Below are 19,589 nucleotides of genomic sequence, written 5' to 3'. Positions count from 1 at the left end.
ACCCCCACCTATGTTCACTCCCTGTGCGAAGGCTACCTGGTTTCGAAGGGTGCCATGGCCTGCTGACCCATCTCTCTAATGGCAGCTGGCAACTGTGCCATACTCCAAAGTTCTTCCAACTATTGTGAGCCCCTGCATCTGAGCTGAAAGAAGGGGTGCAGGAGCAACTGGAGGAGAGAAACCAGAGTGTGAGTCCAGCAGCAGCCTTGGGAGGGAAGTCAAAGCTGCTGGAATGAAGGAAGGGCCCACCACACTGGTCACTGACGAGCCAAGTCAGAAGGAAAAATAAAGGCCAGCCGTGGTGATCTGAAACATGGCCCTTAACGGCCCCGATGCCAGCAATGGCCAGAACCCAAACAAGCTTTCATGAAAAAGCAAGGCATCTCCCACCATCCTTAGTCTTCACTGTTTTAGATCCCCTCTTCTTGGTGTTTGAATAAGATTTGACAATGACTTGTCCTCTAGCCCAGAAAATCAATCCAAAGTCCATTGACTTGGGCAGTTAATTTAAAAATAAACCTTGAGGGTATTTTGAAAGGCATTATTAAGTCTTCTCCTTCTCTCTCTCTCTCTCTCTCTCTCTCTCACACGCGCATGAGCGCGCGCGCGCACACACACACACACACACATACACACACACACCTGCACAGAGAAAACGAACTAGGGAATAAGACAGGCAAACAAGGGTTTTCCTTATGGTCTAGCTGTGAGATCCTAAGTGTCATCTCTGAAAGCCTCAGCATCCCTGCCAGGTGCAGTGGCAATGAGAATGCTGCCCACCTCCCAAGCAGCATGCAGCCTCAGTGCGCCTGGCCAGGATGGAAGGCCATCAACTGTGGGCACAGAAGCATGTGAGAGAAACCCTACAGTGCGACCCACACTTCCAGAACATTTTCCTGAAGCCACAGAGCATGAGCTAAGCTTAAGCTGATAAGAAAAATCCCAGGAAACACATAGTTTTCCTGAGTTCCATCTGTAACCTCACATGATAAAATAAATAGAACACAAGAAACATAAGCAAATGTTGACTAAAGTTAGGGCTCTAACAGCCTAGGACAGTGGGCTGCAGGCCGCTGGTGGTCCATGAGGTCGGAAAGGTTGACGGCTCCTGGCCTAGGACATCACTAAGCTTAGTCATATTCAACCAAAGAGGCAGCTCTGCCCAGAGTGGGCTTGGAGTCACCGCTATTTGAGTCTGAATCCCGGCCTTGTTACTTATTGTATTTGCTGTGCCACCTGGGACAAAGGTGCTAAGGATCTTTTTAGCTTTCACATCTGTACAATGGGGGTACCCCGATCCCACTTGAAGATCATATAAAAGACGGTGGCAATGGCAGTGCTTTAGGCTATGCAGGAGCTCCATCTCTGCAGCAGGGCAAGGAGCCCTCACAGGGGAGGGGGTCTCCGCTGAAGGAAGACAGGAATACCTGAGGTGTCGCACGCCTGCCTTTCCGTGGAGGGCTCTCCGTGGGCAGTGCCGAGCCTGTAGATGACGTGGAGTTTGTTTTGTTCGTCTTCATCTTCCTGCTCATCCACGGACAGCAGTGGCTCAATAAAATAATCCCCGTCCTGGGACCGGAACGTGCCCAGCTGCAAAGGAAGAGATGGGAGGTTGACTTAATAAAAATGAAACTTTTGAAAGTGGAGATGGTGCCATTTTACCCCATCCCTTTGCCCTGAGGGCTGCTTAAACTGAAAATGCTGCGGACACATTTGGAGAAGCGATTTATTCTCATTCTCAGCCATACCAGTACCTTCTCCTTGACTTGACTATATTGTAACTGCTCACCAAATCCGTCTCTAAGGAAGTTCTAATCACACATTCCCTTCTCCAGGCTGTTGAAAGACATGTGTCTCTGTGTGAAGACAGCCTGGAAATTTAGGGACCCGTCTGAGCCCAAGAAAAAAGCTGACCCATGGTAGTATTGTCATGACTTCAAATTCAGGAAGCATATGGCACTCAAGATGGTGCCACCTGTGACACTGGCACATGAGTCTCTCCCAGCCTCCCCCCTTTTTTTATATATATTTTATTGATTTTTTACAGAGAGGAAGAGAGAGGGACATAAAGCTAGAAACATTGATGAGGGAGAAACATCAATCAGCTGCCTCCTACACACCCCCACAGAGGATGTGCCCGCAACCAATGTACATGCTCTTGACTGGAACTGAACCTGGGACCCTTCAGTCAGCAGGCCAATGCTCTATCCACTGAGCCAAACTGGTTTTGGCACCCCAGCCTTCCCTTTGCTGCAGGGAGTGATTCGGTACCACCAGGCTTTGGGGCCAGGCTGCCCAGCACAGGTCACAGGTCCCAGCCCCAGCACAGCCGCCTACCCACCCATCTTGGGCAAGTTTCTTAAATGCTGAACCTCAGCTTCCTTGTTCAATTAGGGGTAAAAATACTTCTTATAAAGGATTATCCTGCAGATTAAATGAGATAATGCACTTCAAGTGCTCAGCGTAGCGACACCTTGTAAGGGCTTGGAATACATGAGTGGTTTTTGGTGTTGTGATGGTAGCCCTCCCCGCCAGGATACAGTTGTGTTTGCCAATCATCCTAAGTGCTCTGGAAGAGGCAAGTGTTTCTCCTCCCCTTCTCACATACCCACACTTTGCAATGAGGAATGATGCCTCAAGGGTGACCCACCCAAACAAAACGTTACAAGAGCACGAAAAAAGTTCCCCATGCTGTGCAATGTGTCAGAAGTCAAGCTTTTCTCTCATCTTCCATTGTTTCCTTTCCTGCACTACGGGAGGAAAAAAAAGGGGGGGAAAAAGAAAGGAAAAACAGAGACCTTTACCTTTCCCTGGAGACAAAGGAAATGACTGTCCATAAAGGTTATAAACATCGTCCAAAAATGTGTTAGAAATTCCAATAATCACGCCTCACCCCAAATCTGGCTCACTGAATCAAAACCTCAGGGCAGGCAGGGAGGAGCTGGAATCTGAACGAGCACTCCACGGCATCCTTATGCATGATGAAGTGTGTGAAGCATTAGGCTGGGGCAGGTTCCAAACCTGGCTAAGCTTCAAAATTGTTTGGGAACTTTTTAAAAATTCAGATTCCGAGCATTATCCCTTATCTGCAAACTGGAATTTCCAGGGATAAGGTCTAGCATCTATGTTTTTTTTTTTTTAAGAAGTTTTCTACATGAATTAGGGGGGCACTAGCTCAAAAGGGGAACAGCTCTCCTGTGCACAGAGTAAGCAAAAGAGTAGCTGGTTTCTGGCCAAGTGACTTAACAAATGTATTCTCACCCGGGAAGCTCTCTCTGTTTCCAATATTCAACTCCGGTGTTCCCTGAACACAGTGCAGGACATATACTACTATATGTAAAGCCTACTAGACACAGGCCATAAGTGCTGGGGGGAAACCCCAGAGTTCATCTGGTGAGAGTCTGGCCCCTCTGGTGAAAAGGGAAACTGAGGGAGAAAGCGGCTTGTCCACAGCTGCCCTTTGGTGGTGCAGAGCAGCTGAACAGAGCCAGTGCTGCATCTAGAATTCAGGAATCTCATCTTCAGTCCAGTGCCCTTTTATGTTATCTTTACTGTTATTTTTTAAATCCTCACCCAAGGACATGTTTTTATGGATGCTTAGAGAGTGAGAGAGAAAGAAACATGGATGTGAGAGAGAAACATCGATTGTTTGCCCCATGTGTGCACCCCGACCAGGGATGGAGTCTGCAACCTAGGAATGTGCCCTGACCAGGGGTCAAACCCACACTTTTTGGTGCATGGGGTGACGCTGGCCAGGGCAATGCAGTGCCTTTTTAAATGACATTCTCTTTAGGGATACAGATTCAGTCTCTGAGTGGCTAAATGCATGGGTCAGAAAGACAGGTGGGAACCCCAGCTGTGCCTCTTGGGAATATGAGATTTTGAGCAAGCCTCCAACTCTCAATGCCTCACTGTCTCCGTCTGTAAAATGAGTTGAGCATCGCATTGTTGTGAGGGTTTTGTATGAGATGATGCTATATAAAGCACTCATTACAGGGCAAGACACATAATAAGAGGTCAATAAATGGTACCTACACGGAGCCAAATTAATGTTACTGTTGATTCACAAGTAGTTGCTTGATCTAAGAGTAATTCTTTCTTGGTCAAGTGAACATTTATTCAAACATACAGGCTATCCCATATAATAAAACCCTAATATGCAAATAAACCAAACAGTAGAACGACCAGTTCCTATGACGCGCACTGACCACCAGGGGGTAGATGCTCAATGCAGGAGCTGACCCTGGTGGTCAGTGTGCTCCCACAGGGGAGCGCTGCTCAGCCAGAAGCCTACCAATAACTATAATTATAATACAGGGGAGCGCATACAAGAACCATAAGAGAAATACACATACACATATGCATCTATGAAGGTGAAGAGGGAGACATGACAGCAATCCGTAGGACCAGGAAGATATTTTCTGGGAAGGAAGATATCTAAGATACATTGAAGTTACACTTCAACATTGAGAAGGTGAAGCTGGGTGAGGTGAACAAATAAATCTGGAGGCCCAAGGGCAATGAGGCAGGATTTGGATAGGAGGGAAATTCAGAAAAAGAAGCAAAAGCAGGTTGTCTGAAATACAGGCCTTGTGGAGGGAAGCTTGAGAGATGCCCCAGGACCTGCCGGCGGAAGAGGGGTGAAAAGTACTGCAGATGGTCTCAAGGACCGGAAGGAGGTCACAGTTGTGACTGGGCATGCGCTGTGCAGAGCTGGTGAGCAGGGGAACGATGTGGCCTTGCACCTGATGATCATTCGTTTGTTAGTGGCAGAGCTTAAGAGAGAGGAGTCTGAGGAAAACCCAGAGACAAATATTTCTTAGACATCAGTCCTAATGAGGGCAGAGAAGTGAAGAGGGTTAGAGTTAGGGTAGAGATGCTCAGAAAAGGTAAGAGACACGTCTGAGATGGAATTCAGGGAAACTGATACTTTACCAGAGAGGTGTGTGTGTGTGTGTGTGTGTGTGTGTGTGGTGATGGGGGAGGCAGAAATAGCATGGTCCACCCTGAAGAGGGAAAGGTTTCCTGGGAGATTTCCTGGGAGATTTTAGGCCACTGGGAACATCACAATTCCACAGCTACAGAAAATGGTAAGGGGAAGTCTTGGGGGAAGGAGAAGGGAGGGGGAGAAAGACAAGTTTCAGAAGGAAGACAAAGTGGCCAGGGTTTGGGGGATAGATTAACCACTGTCATGCCGTGTGCAAACATGTTAGAACTGCCCCCTCCTCCCAATGAGGCAGATTGCAAATGGCATGCAATATAAACAGGGTTATCAGGGTCTAGGCACTGTTTCTGAGGAAGCAGGCCCAAGTTGCCTGAGTTACCACCACTCGCAGCTCCACGTGCGAGCTGCTGCCTGACCTGCCAATAGGAACGCAGGGCCTGCGCAGCAAAATATTCCTACAACCGCAGGGGCCACTCCGCGGGTGTGGAGGCGGGGAAGGGGAGGAGTAACGGCTGTTTACAAACTGGACGTGCGGGCGCAGCCCTACCCCTTAGGCTCTGAAATTCGGGGTTACAGTCTTGGGATCTGCATGCATGTCCTTGGTTCCGGCACCCGAACTATGCCCACACCGGCTGGCTGGAACCTTTGGAAGAACTGAAGGATTCCTGGGCTCCAGCCCTACCTAGGTCTGCAGGCAGCGATGGCGCACCAGCACCCCCTCTCCGTCTCCGCCCACCCGTCTCCCCGACGCGCCGCGGCTCTGTGCTGGGGGCTGAGGGGGCTCATCCTGACGCCCGCACCCCGGAGGCTCACCCTGCCTCCCCCCAGGATCCCCACCCCGCTTCTCCGCTGAGCGGCGGCGGAGATGGATGCGACCTCCCCCGGGGATCGCCGGACTCGCCGGAAGGCAGCAGCAGCAGCGCGGAGAAGAGGGGTAGCCGAGCACCCGGGAGGGTAAGTCTCCGTGCTCCCACTTTAGAGGTGACAGGGGCGTGCGGGTGCGGAGGGAGGACTAACGCATCCCCCGGGCGCCCTGCGCGGGAGAGCCTGACCCGGGAAAGCATCTGCGTCACACCGCGTGGCAGCGACGCAAGTGGCTTGAGAAAGTCAAGGACTGCCGTCCGCCGGGCCAGACGCTCACTGTGGGTCCCAAATGCCACGGGAGGGGTGTGTGTGTGGGGGGGGGGGGGGCGGGGGGTTGTAAGCGTGGGGGATGGGGAGTCAGGACACCAGCTTGGATCCCAGGCTGAGTCTGTGCTTGGCTGCGCATGGAGGTGGCCGCCCGCGCCCTCGCCCTCCCTCTCTGGGGAAACGCGCGGCGCAGGCTCCCTTTTCTGATTCTAGGGAAACTCCAAGGGGTGACAGAAGCCCCCCCAAAACTGACGTCTCCGCCTCTCCCACAATCTGTCTGCTTCTCCGTGCCACCCCACCGCTAGGGTGCAGAGTGGGACTGCGCCGCACCCCACCACCCGTTTCCTCCCTAATTCAGTGTCCGAGGCAGCGCCGCCTTCTGCCCGCCCCCGAGCGCTGATGGGACCTGTTCCCTGTCAATCCTGGTGATCCTCGGGGTTCCTGGCGCGTGAAAAAAGGCCGGGGGAGGACGCGCGGACTTCAGATGACGCAAGGCTCTCCCCGAGACACGGAGGGAACTCCCGGCACCCAGGCCCGGGGATCCTCTGCCCACACCCCCAGCTCACGGCGCACCAATAAGGAGTCGGGCCCTCCCCACACTCAGCGGCTCCAGGGCGACCAGAGTGTAGAAACCAACTTCCCAGCCGTCACCAAGCGCAGCTGAGCAGGGTCAGGACCCTAGAAAGCTCCCCAATTCCCGAACCCCGAGGGGGCGGACGCGCGCTCGCCTCTGGAGTGTAGGCGCACGTCCTGGGCTCGCCACCCCGGACCCCAGGCTCCCAGCTCACACCGAGGCCCGAGCGGAGGCCGCGCAGGGAGGGTCTCGGGCTGGAGAGCAGTGACTTCTCCCAGCAGCGGGAGGGGTGCGGGATCGGGGCGCCCACTCACCATGCCGGCGCAGAGGCTGATGACTGCCGTGTGCTCGGGCTGGGCATTGACGTGGCCTCTGTAGAAACAGTGCTGGAGCTCGGCTTCGTCCTCGGAATAGAACTTGGTCTGGTTCTCCTCCGGCGCCCCGAGGAGGGTGACGGTGAACCGCGGGGCGATAAAGTCGGCTTGGGCGGTGAGGTTGAATAGGAACTGCCGGCCGAAGGCGGAGAGGCGGTAGTGCGCGCGGGAGGAGGCGGCGGCGGCAGCGGAGGAGGAGGAGGAGGAGGAGGAGGAGGAGGAGGCAGGCCAGGGGTCAGCGGCGGAGTCAACGCTCCGGCGCCTCCGTTTGAAGTGCACGTCGGTGGGAAAGGGCTCCCCGAGGGCGTTCACGCGGACGGGGGACGCGATGTCGTATTCGCTCAGGGTCTCCAGTAACTTCACTGCGGAGAGAAGCAGACACAGCCGGTCATTCCGTTTTCCAAAAGTTTCAAATTAAATTAAAATAAAGGTGAGGGGGGCTTTGTCCTCAGTGGCTTCCCAGCGGGGGGTTTTCTTTTCCCACTTGACTCAACCTCTTCACCCTCAGTCAGCGGACACATATTTGCTGAGCACCTACTGTGCGCTAGGAAGAGCCAGGAATTGTGCAAGACGCTGAGGATACAACTTTAGGAGCCAGGAAAAGTGAACAAGTCAACAAACTAAAAGTAATGTCAGACTCTAACACTACCCTCAGCGAAATAAAACAAGCTGCTAGCCGTTGCCCTCAGTTACTAAGTTATGGTGGTTAGGGGCACAGAGGTCGGGGAGGGGGAAATCGGGCTGCAAGCAGAGGGTGTGGGGATCAGCTCCTTCCCCAGTGCCACTCTCTGGGAATTGGCCAGGGATGACCTGGAGAAGGGAGAGGCTGCGAAGCGGGAAATTATTCTTTCTAGGAAAAGGACAGAGGCTCCCGCCGCGGGGTGCCCGCTCCGGGCGCGGATTCTGGGGAGTCCGGAGGGGCCGGGGGCCGGAGGGGCCGGGGGCCGGAGGGGCCGGGGCCGGAGAGGCAGGGGCCGGAGGGGACAGGGGCCGGAGGGGCCGGGCCGGAGCCTGGTTACCTTGCCTCGGGTGCAGCCTGTCCGCGCGCACGGCCGCCGCGGCGTCTGGGCTCGCCATCTCGGCCAGATCCCGCACCAGGAGCGTTAGCAGGGCGGCCCAGGATACAAACTGCATGATGCTCCCCACCCTCCCCCGCCGCCCTCACCCCCTCCCACCTGCCCCCTCGGCTGCGGCGGCCGCGGAGAGCGCGGAGGCCGGGGCTGGGCTTTAGGAGTCGCTGAGGTCCCGCCGCGAGGGTCCCGCCTGCGCTCGACTGAGCACCGCCGCCGCCTGCCGAGAGCCGAGCCGCCCGGGCCGCCGGAGGAGCCGCCGGAGGAGCACTGGGAGGACTGCGGCCCCGCCGCTCGGCAGCATACTGTCCGGGGAGCGCGCAGGAGGAGGCGCGGACCGTGCGCTCCGAGGCGCGGCGGCGCCCTGTGCTGGCGCGGATAGCGGAGCGGCGTCTTGAATGGGGGGCGGAGGCGGGGTGGGGGGGCGCAGGTCGTCCGCCGCTCAAATACCCCGGTGCCGCCTCCAGGAGGAGGGGTGGGGAAAGCCGAGGAGTGTGGACCGCCTCCTTCCAGACCGCGGCCCCGCGGGCCCGGCCGTGTGGGACTCCGGCCTCGGCGTCGGGAGGCGGCGGCCGGGGGCGCCGGGAGCGCGCGGGCTGCGGGTCGCGGTCGGGGCCGCCGCGTGGAGCTGAGCTTTTCGGGGACTCCTGGCCCCGGGGGAGAGAGCTGATCTGCGGTCTCTTTCCTGGCGCCCGCAGTCCCTCTCCGGGTCTCTCGTTTCCTCTGCCCTCTCTCCTCCCTGTTTGCTTTCCCTTCCAATCTCCTCTCTCCGCCGCGCTGGCTCTCCAGGCCGCTGGGAATCGGCTTCCCTCCACCCCACCCCCTCCGTGGTCTCCACTCCTTCCTCAGCGCCCTTCTAACTCCCCGCATTTTTCTCTTTCCTTTTTTCTTTATCTCTCCCATGTTCCCATCTTTTTGCAACAGTCCTCTTCCTCTTCTCTCCTCCCCGGTCTTCTCTCCTCCAAACCCTTTCTTTTTGGTTTCTCACAAATGAAAGTGGCCCAGTGCAGAAGCGCCTTCGCTTCTTGGTCTCACTGGGGACTAGATTTGTTATCTAATCACCCCAAGCCAGGAATTTTAGGGACGGGGTTCCTAATCTTACAGTTGGGGGTGTGTTTCAAGTCCTTGGCCTCCTGAAAGTTTCGAAAAACTTTCCCCCAGACTCATCCCCTTCTGAGAGGGTCCATGGCTTTCTGTAGGTTCCAACCCAAAAAAGGTTAAGAACCACTCCTGGCAGCCAGAGGGGGCGGGGACTTTGGCGCTGGGACTGCCCGGGGAGGGGGAGGGGTGAGAGGTGTGGAGGACGGGGGGTGGGGGCGAATGCCAGAGGAGAGTCCTGGCCCCAGAGGGGAAGCACCAGCCTAAGAGGGGTTTCTCAGTCACTTATGCATGCTTTCTGCCAAAGATGCTTCCAGCCCCGCAAAGCTGAACTGTCCTTACCTCCACCCTGCCATGCAAATTACCTCCACCCTGCCATGCAAATTACCTCCACCCTGCCATGCAAATTACCTCCACCCTGCCATGCAAATTACCTCCACCCTGCCATGCAAATTGGAAAGTCAGAAAGTAAGCCAGAGAGGGAGGATGCCAGTCTGTGAAGGTGTGAGTCTGTGTGTCAATTGTCTAATCCCGAGAGTTCAAAAGCACCTTTTCCTTTACCAGGCCTCAGGAAGATGGGCTGTGCTGATTTCAAAAGAAAGGAAATGACAAATTTTGGGAAAGGTATGACACGTGCATTTGCCCAAGTTTCCAGAACCAGAGTTTCTTGTCACTTAGTAGGCTGGCACTCAGGGTTGATAATACTTAAGGTTGCCATTACCAGGGACCAAATAGCAATAGGCTAGAAATGTCCACTACCCTGGAAATATTAATGCACACATTTCTCCTGGTAGAAGGGAAAATGATGTGGCAAGACTGGAAGAGTCTAAAGAAATTGTTAATCCAAATGGACTGACCACCATTGCCATTGTCCAGCTGTTTTTCCTGAAATGTGTAACTCCTGGGTGTATGCAATGATGCATAAAGACGGTAAAATAGTAACACCTGTGTAGTACACAGTAAGAGATTTTTAAGAGATGACATTTAAGTATTTTTCTTAAACCTTCCAAGTAATTCACTAAAACACATTTCTTCTAATATAAGATATTTCTTCTCTTTATAAATAAAATTCCTCATAATCACAGCATCAGGGAGTTGCTGAGAGCTTACCAAGAAATAGAAAAATATCAATAAATCAAACTATTAGCTGATTCTCAGGGAAAGTATTGTAGAACTCACACTATAAAATTGCTACATAGCACCTCTATGGGCACTTAGGCGAAAGGAACAGAATAGAGAACCCAGAAGTAAACCGATGCGCACATGGTCAATTTATTTATGACAAAAGAGCTGGGAATGTATGATGGGGAAAGGATAATCTCTTCAACAAATGGTTTGGAGAAAACTGGACAGCCACGCACATGCAAAAGAATGAAACTGGATCGCTTTCTTGCGTCATATACAAAAATTAGCTCAAAGTGGATCAATGATTTGAACATAAGACCTGAAATCATAAAACTAGAAGAAATATACTGGGTGATCTCCCTGACCTCGGTCTTGGTGATGATTCTTTGGATTTGACACCAACTAAAAGCAAAGGCAACAAAAGCAAAAATAAGTGGGACTACATCAAACTGACAAACTTCTGCACAGCGAATGAAACCAGCCACAAAACGAAAAGGCAACCTATGGAATGGAAAAATATGTGCACATCACATATCTCAGAAAAGGGGTTAATATCCAAAGTATATAAAGAACTCATATAACTCAGTAGTAGAACACACACACACACACACACACACACACACATACACTGATTTAAAAAGTGGAAAGAGGATCTGAATTTTTTTTCAAAGAAGACAATGCAAATCAAAACCACAATGAGATACTACCCCACACATGTTAGGATGGCTTTTATCAAAAAGATGAAAAATAAGTGTTGCAAGGATGTGGAGAAAAGGGAACCCTTGTGCACTGTTGGTAACGGTATAGAAGTTTTGCCAAAAATTAAAAGTTTATAAGTACCATATGATCAAGCAATTCCACTTCTTAGTATTTATTCGAAGGAAATGAAAAACAAAAAAAACAAAAAAAAACGTAATTCGGAAAGATACCTGCACCCTCATGTTCATTGAAGCATTATTTAAAATGCCCACGGCATTGGGTAACCTAAGTGTTCTTGAATGGATGAACACTTTCTATTTCCCTTCAGCTCTTGTGAAATGATTGGATTATATCAGCAGCAACCCAGCCTGCTCAGTAGTTGAGTCTTAACCTATGAAATAGGAGGAGGTCACAGGTTGGATTCCTGGTTAGGGCACATGCCCTGGTTGCTGGCTCAATCTCCAGTAGAGGACGTACAGGAGACAGCCAATCAATGATTCTCTCTCATTGATGTTTCTATCTCTCCCTCTCCCTTCCTCTCTGAAATCATTAAAAATATATTTAAATAAAATAAAGAAAGAAATCTTACCTTCTATGACCACATGGGTGGACCCTTAAGGGCATTATGAAAAGTGAAATAAGTCATACAGATGCCATATAATCTTAATTATTTGGAACCTAAAAAAAAATAAAAATTAAAAAATGAACTTATAAAGAGAACAGACTAGTGGACTAGTGGTTGCATGAGGTGGGGGTGGGCGAAATGGGTAAAGATGGTCAAAAGGTACCAAATTCCAGTTATAAAATAAATAAGTTCTGGGGAATGTAATATACAGCATGGTCACTATAGTTAATAATATTCTATTGTAGATTAGAAAGTTGCTAAGAGAGTACATTTTAAAAGATCTCATCATTGGAATTGAAAATTTTTGGTGATGATTTCACAATATATTCTTATATAAAATTATTATGTTATATAGCCAAAACTAAAATAATGTTATATGTCAATTATACCACAACTAAAACTTAAAGTTTATAAAGGATTAAAAGTAGCACTTTTCAATATTTTCTATTAAACAATTTCCCTCTATTTTCATTTGAACCACTCCTGATAAAGAGAAGCTAGTTCTAATATGTTGGGACAGAAGCCTTCTTTGTTTATTCTCTCTTTAGCTTACTTTCTAGGATTTGGTTTTAAAGGATGGACTTTGTTTACTGTTGTTTAAAATTGCTGCTGATACAGCCTAATCATTTCACAAGAGCTGAAGGGAAGGGAAATACAAAGTAGCTCTTGGTGACCTCGGGAGGTGACCAAGAGGCCGAGTTTCTGAATTTCTCATGGACAGTCAGTCTGCTAATCCTTTCTCAAGTATATTATCTTGCCTCTGAATTTACAGCTGTACACAAGTCTCATAGAGTCTTAGGAAGATGTTTTAAATCATAAGACATGAATAGAACAATTGAGCTATCTAAATAATTAAGGTTAAAGATATTTTATCTGGATAATAATAGTTATAATAAAATTTTATGTAGTACTTACCTTGTGTCAGACTGCATGCTAATATAAGCATTACATGTAATTTTTACAATAGCTCTATGAGCAGGTGCCATTGGTAACTTCATGATACAGGTAAGGATTTTATGGCCTAAACACGTGAAATAATTTGATAGGGGTTCCCTGACTACTAGGTAAGTGAGAGACATAATTCAACTTCTGTTTCAGCAGCTTAGTTCAAGTTCATAATTATTATATCACATATAATGAATAAATGGTCAGCAGGTTGCTGGGTTTGGGGAGGTTTGGTTTGGGGGAGGGTGGCTAAAATAACCTATAGAATTGCCTCAGTTTTCTTTTGTATGTATAATTTTCTTTGGTTCTGTAACTCCTTTTTCCAATGCTGAATATTTCATGATAACTTCTTAGCTATTTCATTGATATTTCACAACTTTTTCCTCAGCAGCTAGAACAGGTCTGGCACATAGTAGGTTCTCAAAAAAAAAAAAATGTTTATTGAATACATATAATCCTTCTACTTTGGTTCAACTGTGATAAATGACTTCTTTATTACACACACACACACACACACACACACACACACACGAACGTGCAATTTGGAGGTTGGTCCTATCAATAGGAGTATCAAATTACCTGAGTGGGAGAGAGGGTATAGTTTCTATAATAAGTTGGCCCATCACAAGGGTTTGCTCTGAAAGAAATAGAGCTTTATTATTATTATTATTATTGATGTCAGAGAGGAAGGAAGAGGAAGAGAGGAATAGAAGCATCAATGATGAGAGAGAATCATCTATTGTCTGCATCCTGCACACTCCACACTGGGGATCAAGCCTGCAACCCAGGCATGTGCCCTGACGGGGAATCGAACTCTGACCTCCTGATTTATAGCTCAATGTTCAACCACTGGGCAGAAGCAGAGCTTTCGAGGTTACCCAGAGTTAACAGAGGGACAGTTCTTAGCCCATTTTTGTCTCCCAGGCTTTACAGGAATTGAATGTTATTGTAGGTTAAGTGGAGACTCCTCATTAAAATTGGATCTCAGGGGAATGGTGATTGACATTAGTCACTAGGGAGAGACAATCTGGTCACTGGAAATATGAAAGATGCTATCACACGTGACTTTGCAGAACTCCACTGAAAACAGCAGGAAGGAGATTTGAAGCAAGGCCACTGATTTCACAGAGAAGGAAACCCACACCTGAATGCCAGGGAGAGAGCAGGGGGCCAGAATGAAAGGGAATAATTTCCTGAGTGGTCAGCAGTGGGTGGCATCTAGAGTAGACAAGCCCATGGTATGGATTTGTGAGCCAAGTACAAGCAGGGACTTGGTTGTGGCAGTGTGATTTGGGGGAGTGTGATTTCTGATCCAGTTTCATGTTTGCAGAGTACAAGTGGGGAAACACCATGTCATCTTTTCTGACCACATGGGTGAATGGCCCAAGTATTTTAAAAAATAAATTTATGTGGGTGGCATTAATGGATGACATTACATATACTTGAAGTGTACAATTCTACCATACGTTATGTGTATATTGCATTGTGTGCTTATCACCCAAAGTCTAGTCTCCTTCTGTCACCATAATTTTGACCCCTTTACTCTCTTTATTCTCTGCCTCTACCTTCTGAGTTGTTTTTGTTGTTGTTCATTTGTTGCTTTCTGTTTTATATCCATCATTTTATGGCTGAGTAGTATTCCATTGTACATATGTACTACATCTTTATCCAATCATCTGTTGAAAGACACTTAGGTTGTTTCCATGTTTGGCCACTATGAACCTTTTGCATTCCGCTGTCCCCTCTCAGGGGACATCGGAATTCTAGCATATCACTCGGATGTCCCCTCTCAGGGGACATTGCAGTTTATTAGTGATTATGGGGAATTGAGTTATTTCAATGCAACTTTTTGAGACAGGCGTCAAACCACTTATTACTGTCAAACATGCACTAATCAGCCTGCAATGCATATTGGGGAGTGTTTCAAAACTTATCATACTGTACAAAATTATAAACAATAAAATATTGGTTTTTTTGCAAATATACATTCCTCGATGTCACCCAATTCATATAAGTCCAATATCATTATAATACGTTACTTGGTTCCAAAATTATACTAAATAATACGAGGGTCTGTAAATGCACGTTTCCGCCGCAAAGTAGCGTCAAGAGTAGCTGGTAGCCAATGTCCAGAATGGTTCGAAGTGCAAAGGGTGAATAATGCTCCAGTAAACATAGGAGTGTGTGTGTGTGTGTGTGTGTGTGTGTGTAAGTCATTTCAAATTTTTCAAGTAGATAGACAAGATTCTGCTGGATCATATGGTATCTCTATTCTTAATTTTTTTTTTTTTTAAGGAATCTCCATACTGTTTGCCAGAGAGGCTGTACCAGTTTATTATTCTATTCCCACCAGCAGTGTGCAATGGTTCTCTTTTCTCTGCACACTCCCAATACTTATTTTTGTCTTATTGATCATAGACATTACAATAGGTGTGAGGTGATGTGGTTTTGAAGTTATAGTTAGTGAAGTTAGCATCTTTTCATATATCTCTGTTGGCTGTCTGTATGTCTTCTTGGTGAAAAGTGTCTATTCAGGTTCTCTGCCGATTTTTTAATTGGATTATTTGTGTGGTGTTTTTGTTGTTGTTGTTGAGATATTTGAGTTATTGATATATTTTGGATATTAGCCCCTTGTAGACTACTGCCTGACTCCATACACAAAAATTAACTCAAAATGGATTAAAGACATGAATTTAAGACCTGAAACAATAAAATACAGAGAAGAAAACATATGCACTAAACTTATGGACTTTGGTCTCAGGTTATTTTGTGAATTTGACCCAAAAGGTAAGGAAAGGAAAGCAAAAATAAATGAATGGAGCCACATCAAACTTACAAGCTTCTGCACTGCAAAATAAATCATCAACAAAACAAAAAGGTAACCAACCAAATGGGAGAAGGTATTTGCAAATAATGCCTCCTACTGTATTTTTTTTAAAGTTTTCCAAATAGTGACTTCAAGCAAAGAATAATGTACAGAAAACATAATGTTAGTATTTTCTGTGAGTATACAGAAGTATAACAGTGAAGTTATACTGTTAATGACAATAACGTAAGATTTTTTTTCATTGAGTTCCTAATTATTCAATCCTCCTAGCAGTCCTGCCAACTGGGTTTTATTCTCCCCATTTTACATGTGATGAAAATGAGACTCAGCACGTTAAAGGACTTGCCTAAAATATAAACTGTGCTGAGTTGGGATTTGAATTAGGGTCAGGTTACTTCCAAAGCTATGATCTCCATTAATCAGAGTAGCCTAGTGATATAAAGACATTCACCAAACTCTGAGTGTTTTTGAATCCTCATCTGAGGTCATTCACTAATTTTTAGTGAGAGGGAGGGAGGGAAAGCTCCCAACTGCTCTGAACTCCAGTTCCGGACAAGACTCTGGATCCCAGACTCATAAGGGGAGAAACTGGACTGTTTGGCATATGCTGGAACTCAGAGGCGGCCTTCTCTCAGAGATCTTGCAGTGATTACCAAGGGACACTGAGACACTGGGGCCTCTTAGGGCAGGGCTGAAGGGAAGCCATTGCTGTTTGCTCCACCCTGAGACTCTGCCCACCCCAGCTGTGCAGATGCTTTTGAATATGAATGGCCTGGTCTTTGAAATCTAAACTTACCTAACAAACTGCAGCTGAGTCAGAGAGACCCAGAACATCCAAAAGAAGGACCAAGGCCCCACAGCAATTTGCATTACTTCACAGCTGGGCCTTATCTGAGCACCTCCAAAATCCAAACAAAAAAGAGGAATCTGCAGATCTCTCCATAGCTCCTACTGGGTGGCTTCATGCAGTGGCTAAATTAGCACCTCCTTCGAGATCCAAGAGTCAGAGTACTATGGGTCAGAATAGGACCATCCAGAATACAACTTCTCAGATCCATAAGGGACACACTCAGGGGGCAGATTCAGTGAGCACCAAAGTCCCACTGAAGCAAGTCTTGCCTCATAAGGGTGTCTCCAGCACAAAAGTTCTCCCAGCATAGACACAGCTGATCCTCACAGCCAATTGGCCTGGAGGTCAATTCCCCCAGTGACACCAATAACAATCAAGGCTTAACTACAATAAGATTGTGCACACAGCCCACAAAGGGGTGCATCAAGAGTGTCTACCTCAGGTAACTGGGGAGGCTGAGCCACTGGGCCCTATAGGACATCTACCACACAAAGCCACTATATCAACACAGGGAACAACCAAAATGTAAAGACAAAGAAACCAGAAAGAAATGGAGGAAAGCAAACTACTGGTTATAGAGTTTAAAACCATGGTTATAAGGTTTTTCAAGAATTTTCTAGAAAAGGCTGATAAATTTAGCGAGACCGTCGAGGATATGAAAAAGGACCAACTAGAAATTAAACATACATTGATCGAAATAAAGAATAATATACAGAGATCCAACAGCAGACTAAGGATCACAAGAATCCAGTCAATGATTTGAAATATGAAGAAGCAAAAAAACACCCAACCAGCAAAGCAAAAAGCAAAAAGAATCCAAAAATATGAAGATAGTATTAGGAGCCTCTGGGACAACTTCAAGCATACCAACATTTAAATTATGGGGGTGCCAGAAGAAGAGGGAGAGCAAGATACTGAAAATCTATTTGAAGAAATAATGACAGAAAATTTTCCCCACCTGGTGAAAGAAATAGACTTACAAGTCCAGGAAGTGCAGAGAACCCCAAACAAGAGGAATCCAAAGAGGACCACACTAAGACACATCATAATTAAAATTCCAAGGGCAAAAGACAGAGAATATTAAAAGCAGCAAGAAAAAAACAGTTAGTTACCTACGAGGGAGCATCCATGCGACTGTCAGCTGATTGCTCAACAGAAATCTTGCAGGCCAGACAGGAATGGCAAGAAATATTCAAAGTGATGAATAGCAAGAACCTACAACCAAGATTACTCTACCCAGCAAAGCCATCATTCAGAATTGAAGGTAAGATAAAGAGCTTCACAGACAAGAAAAAGCTAAAGGAGTTCAGCACCACCAAACCAGGATTATCTGAAATGCTGAAGCATATTCTTTAAGAAGAGAAAAAAGAAGAAAAAGGTAAAGATAAAAATTATGAACAAGAAAATGACAACAAATACATACCTACCAACAAGTGAATCTAAAAATCAAGTGAATAAAAAAATCTGATGAACAGAATAAACTGGTGAATATAATAGAATCAGGGACATAAAAAGGGAGTGGACTGACAATCCTTGGGGGGAAAGGGTTGTGGGGGGTGTGGGAAGAGACTGGATAAAAATCATGCACTTATGGATGAGGACAGTTGGGGGGAAGGGGGTGCATGGGGTGGGGTGGGAACTCGGTGTAGGGGAGTTATGGGTGGAAAAAAGAGAAATAACTGTAATAGTCTGAACAATAAAGATTTTTTAAAAAAAATATGTTTTATTGATCTTTTACAGAGAGGAAGGGAAAGAGACAGAAAGTTAGAAATATCAATGAGAGAGACATAGATCGGCTGCCGTCTGCACACCCGCTACCGGGGATGTGCCGGCAATCAACGAAATCGAACCTGGGACCTTTCAGTCCGCAGTCCGACGCTCTGATCCACTTAGCCAAACCAGTTTCAGCTGAACAATAAGGATTTAATAAAATGAAATGAAATGAAATGAAATGAAATGAAATGAAATGAAATGAAATGAAAAAAACAACAAAAAACAAAGTGTGCAGACATAGTTTCACCATTTCCTAAAAGGGCATATTCAACATAGGTAGTTGTCGATAACGCTGGCATGGAATCTGCTAACTCTCGGAGTATTTTGAGGTGCACCAGGATGCTACGTGCCCACTGAGCCCTGAACTTCTGTCCTAGTTTGTTCCATACTTTTTGTTGTTGCTTAGTGTCCTGTGTTAGGGGTAAATGTGTCTCCCTCACTGCTGTATCCCCTTGGTGGCACCTAATCAACCCTTAATAAATATTTGTTAAGTTGATGAATTAACTATCACCACAAAATTGTTTCTAGAGCATTTCTTTTAATTTATAAAAGTATCCTTTCACACACACACACACACACACAAACACACACACACACACACACACACACGAAATCTCAGGAATGACTGAGGTCATCTCTGTGTCTGACAGTATCATTATCCACGGGGCACAAGTCCTGCTTTAATCAGAATCTCAAGATTCTTCTCCCCATACGCCCCCCCCCCCAACACACACACACACACACACACACACACACACACACACACACACTCCCGGAGTAGACATTTCCAGAGCTAGGCTTTCCCCAAAGGCTACTTCAGGATGCTGAGCATTGGCCAGTAAGAGACCAACACTGTAGGCAGTTCCCATATCCTTTCCATATGTCAAAAACAGGGTAACCATAGTTACCTGCCTGAGAATGGACGGACCTATGAACACAGTGGCACAGTGGCTGCACGGAACAAGTGGTCTCTGAATGCTCCAATCAGCAGTCCCATGGGACCTAGCTGCCAGGGAGGATCCTGACTCAGGTGATGGAGAAGGGTGCCGGCAGCCTCCCACTCTTCAGCTACTTCCCTCCATCCCACCCATCATGAGCCTCCATTCCTCTGGGAAGGAGGACAAGCTTTGTATAAACTTGTTCTTCCACTGTGTGTTTTTCCCACTCAACTTTGCTGTTAGCCTTTTTGTCCTTTTTTTTCTTCCATTTTTTAAAACAGCTTTACTCACCCTCACACTCTACTTAAATTAGCATTTCACATATGTTCAATTTAGCAGTCTTTCAACCACTAATCTTTTTTTCTGGCTGAATTTAAAAAAAAAAATAGCTAGAATGTTTTTTTAAAAAGCCTGTTTTATATGGTAAACCATTTTTACATGTGCAAAATAGTAATTTTCTGTGCCAGATAATGCTTAGTTAGTTGTCTGTCCTAATAGTATTTGATGATAATGATAAACCTTAGTGATTGCTTCCTACTTCTAGGCACAGTGGGTAATGCTATATGAAGTTCTGACAGCCCCATGACATGGGAATGCCATGAGCCCACTCTTCAG

General features: G+C 47.1%; 1 protein-coding gene and 1 long non-coding RNA gene across 6 annotated transcripts in view; one reads left to right on the top strand and one right to left on the bottom strand.

Annotated features, from left to right (window-relative positions):
* ADAMTS9 (ADAM metallopeptidase with thrombospondin type 1 motif 9) overlaps positions 1-8,172 on the bottom strand; it is a 157,173-nt gene extending 149,001 nt beyond the window's left edge. For all 3 annotated transcript variants that reach the window (XM_084902692.1, XM_084902694.1, XM_084902693.1), the window contains exons 1-3: positions 8,044-8,172; positions 6,965-7,386; positions 1,428-1,590 (exon numbers count right to left, since the gene is read on the bottom strand). In XM_084902692.1, the coding sequence (XP_084758818.1) occupies positions 1,428-1,590; positions 6,965-7,386; positions 8,044-8,158 (700 nt within the window). In that variant the 5' untranslated portion in view covers positions 8,159-8,172. The remainder of the gene's footprint in view (positions 1-1,427; positions 1,591-6,964; positions 7,387-8,043) is intronic.
* The window catches only part of LOC311631947, a 270,208-nt gene continuing 256,087 nt past the window's right edge, over positions 5,469-19,589 (top strand). For all 3 annotated transcript variants that reach the window (XR_014796672.1, XR_014796673.1, XR_014796674.1), the window contains exon 1: positions 5,469-5,899. This is a non-coding gene — a long non-coding RNA (uncharacterized lncRNA). The remainder of the gene's footprint in view (positions 5,900-19,589) is intronic.

This window comes from Pipistrellus hanaki (assembly GCF_964339955.1).
Source record: "Pipistrellus hanaki genome assembly, chromosome: 13".
NCBI classification, from domain to species: domain Eukaryota; kingdom Metazoa; phylum Chordata; class Mammalia; order Chiroptera; family Vespertilionidae; genus Pipistrellus; species Pipistrellus hanaki.
Note: the sequence above shows the minus strand (reverse complement) of the source record. Positions and strands in the feature narration are given on the sequence as shown.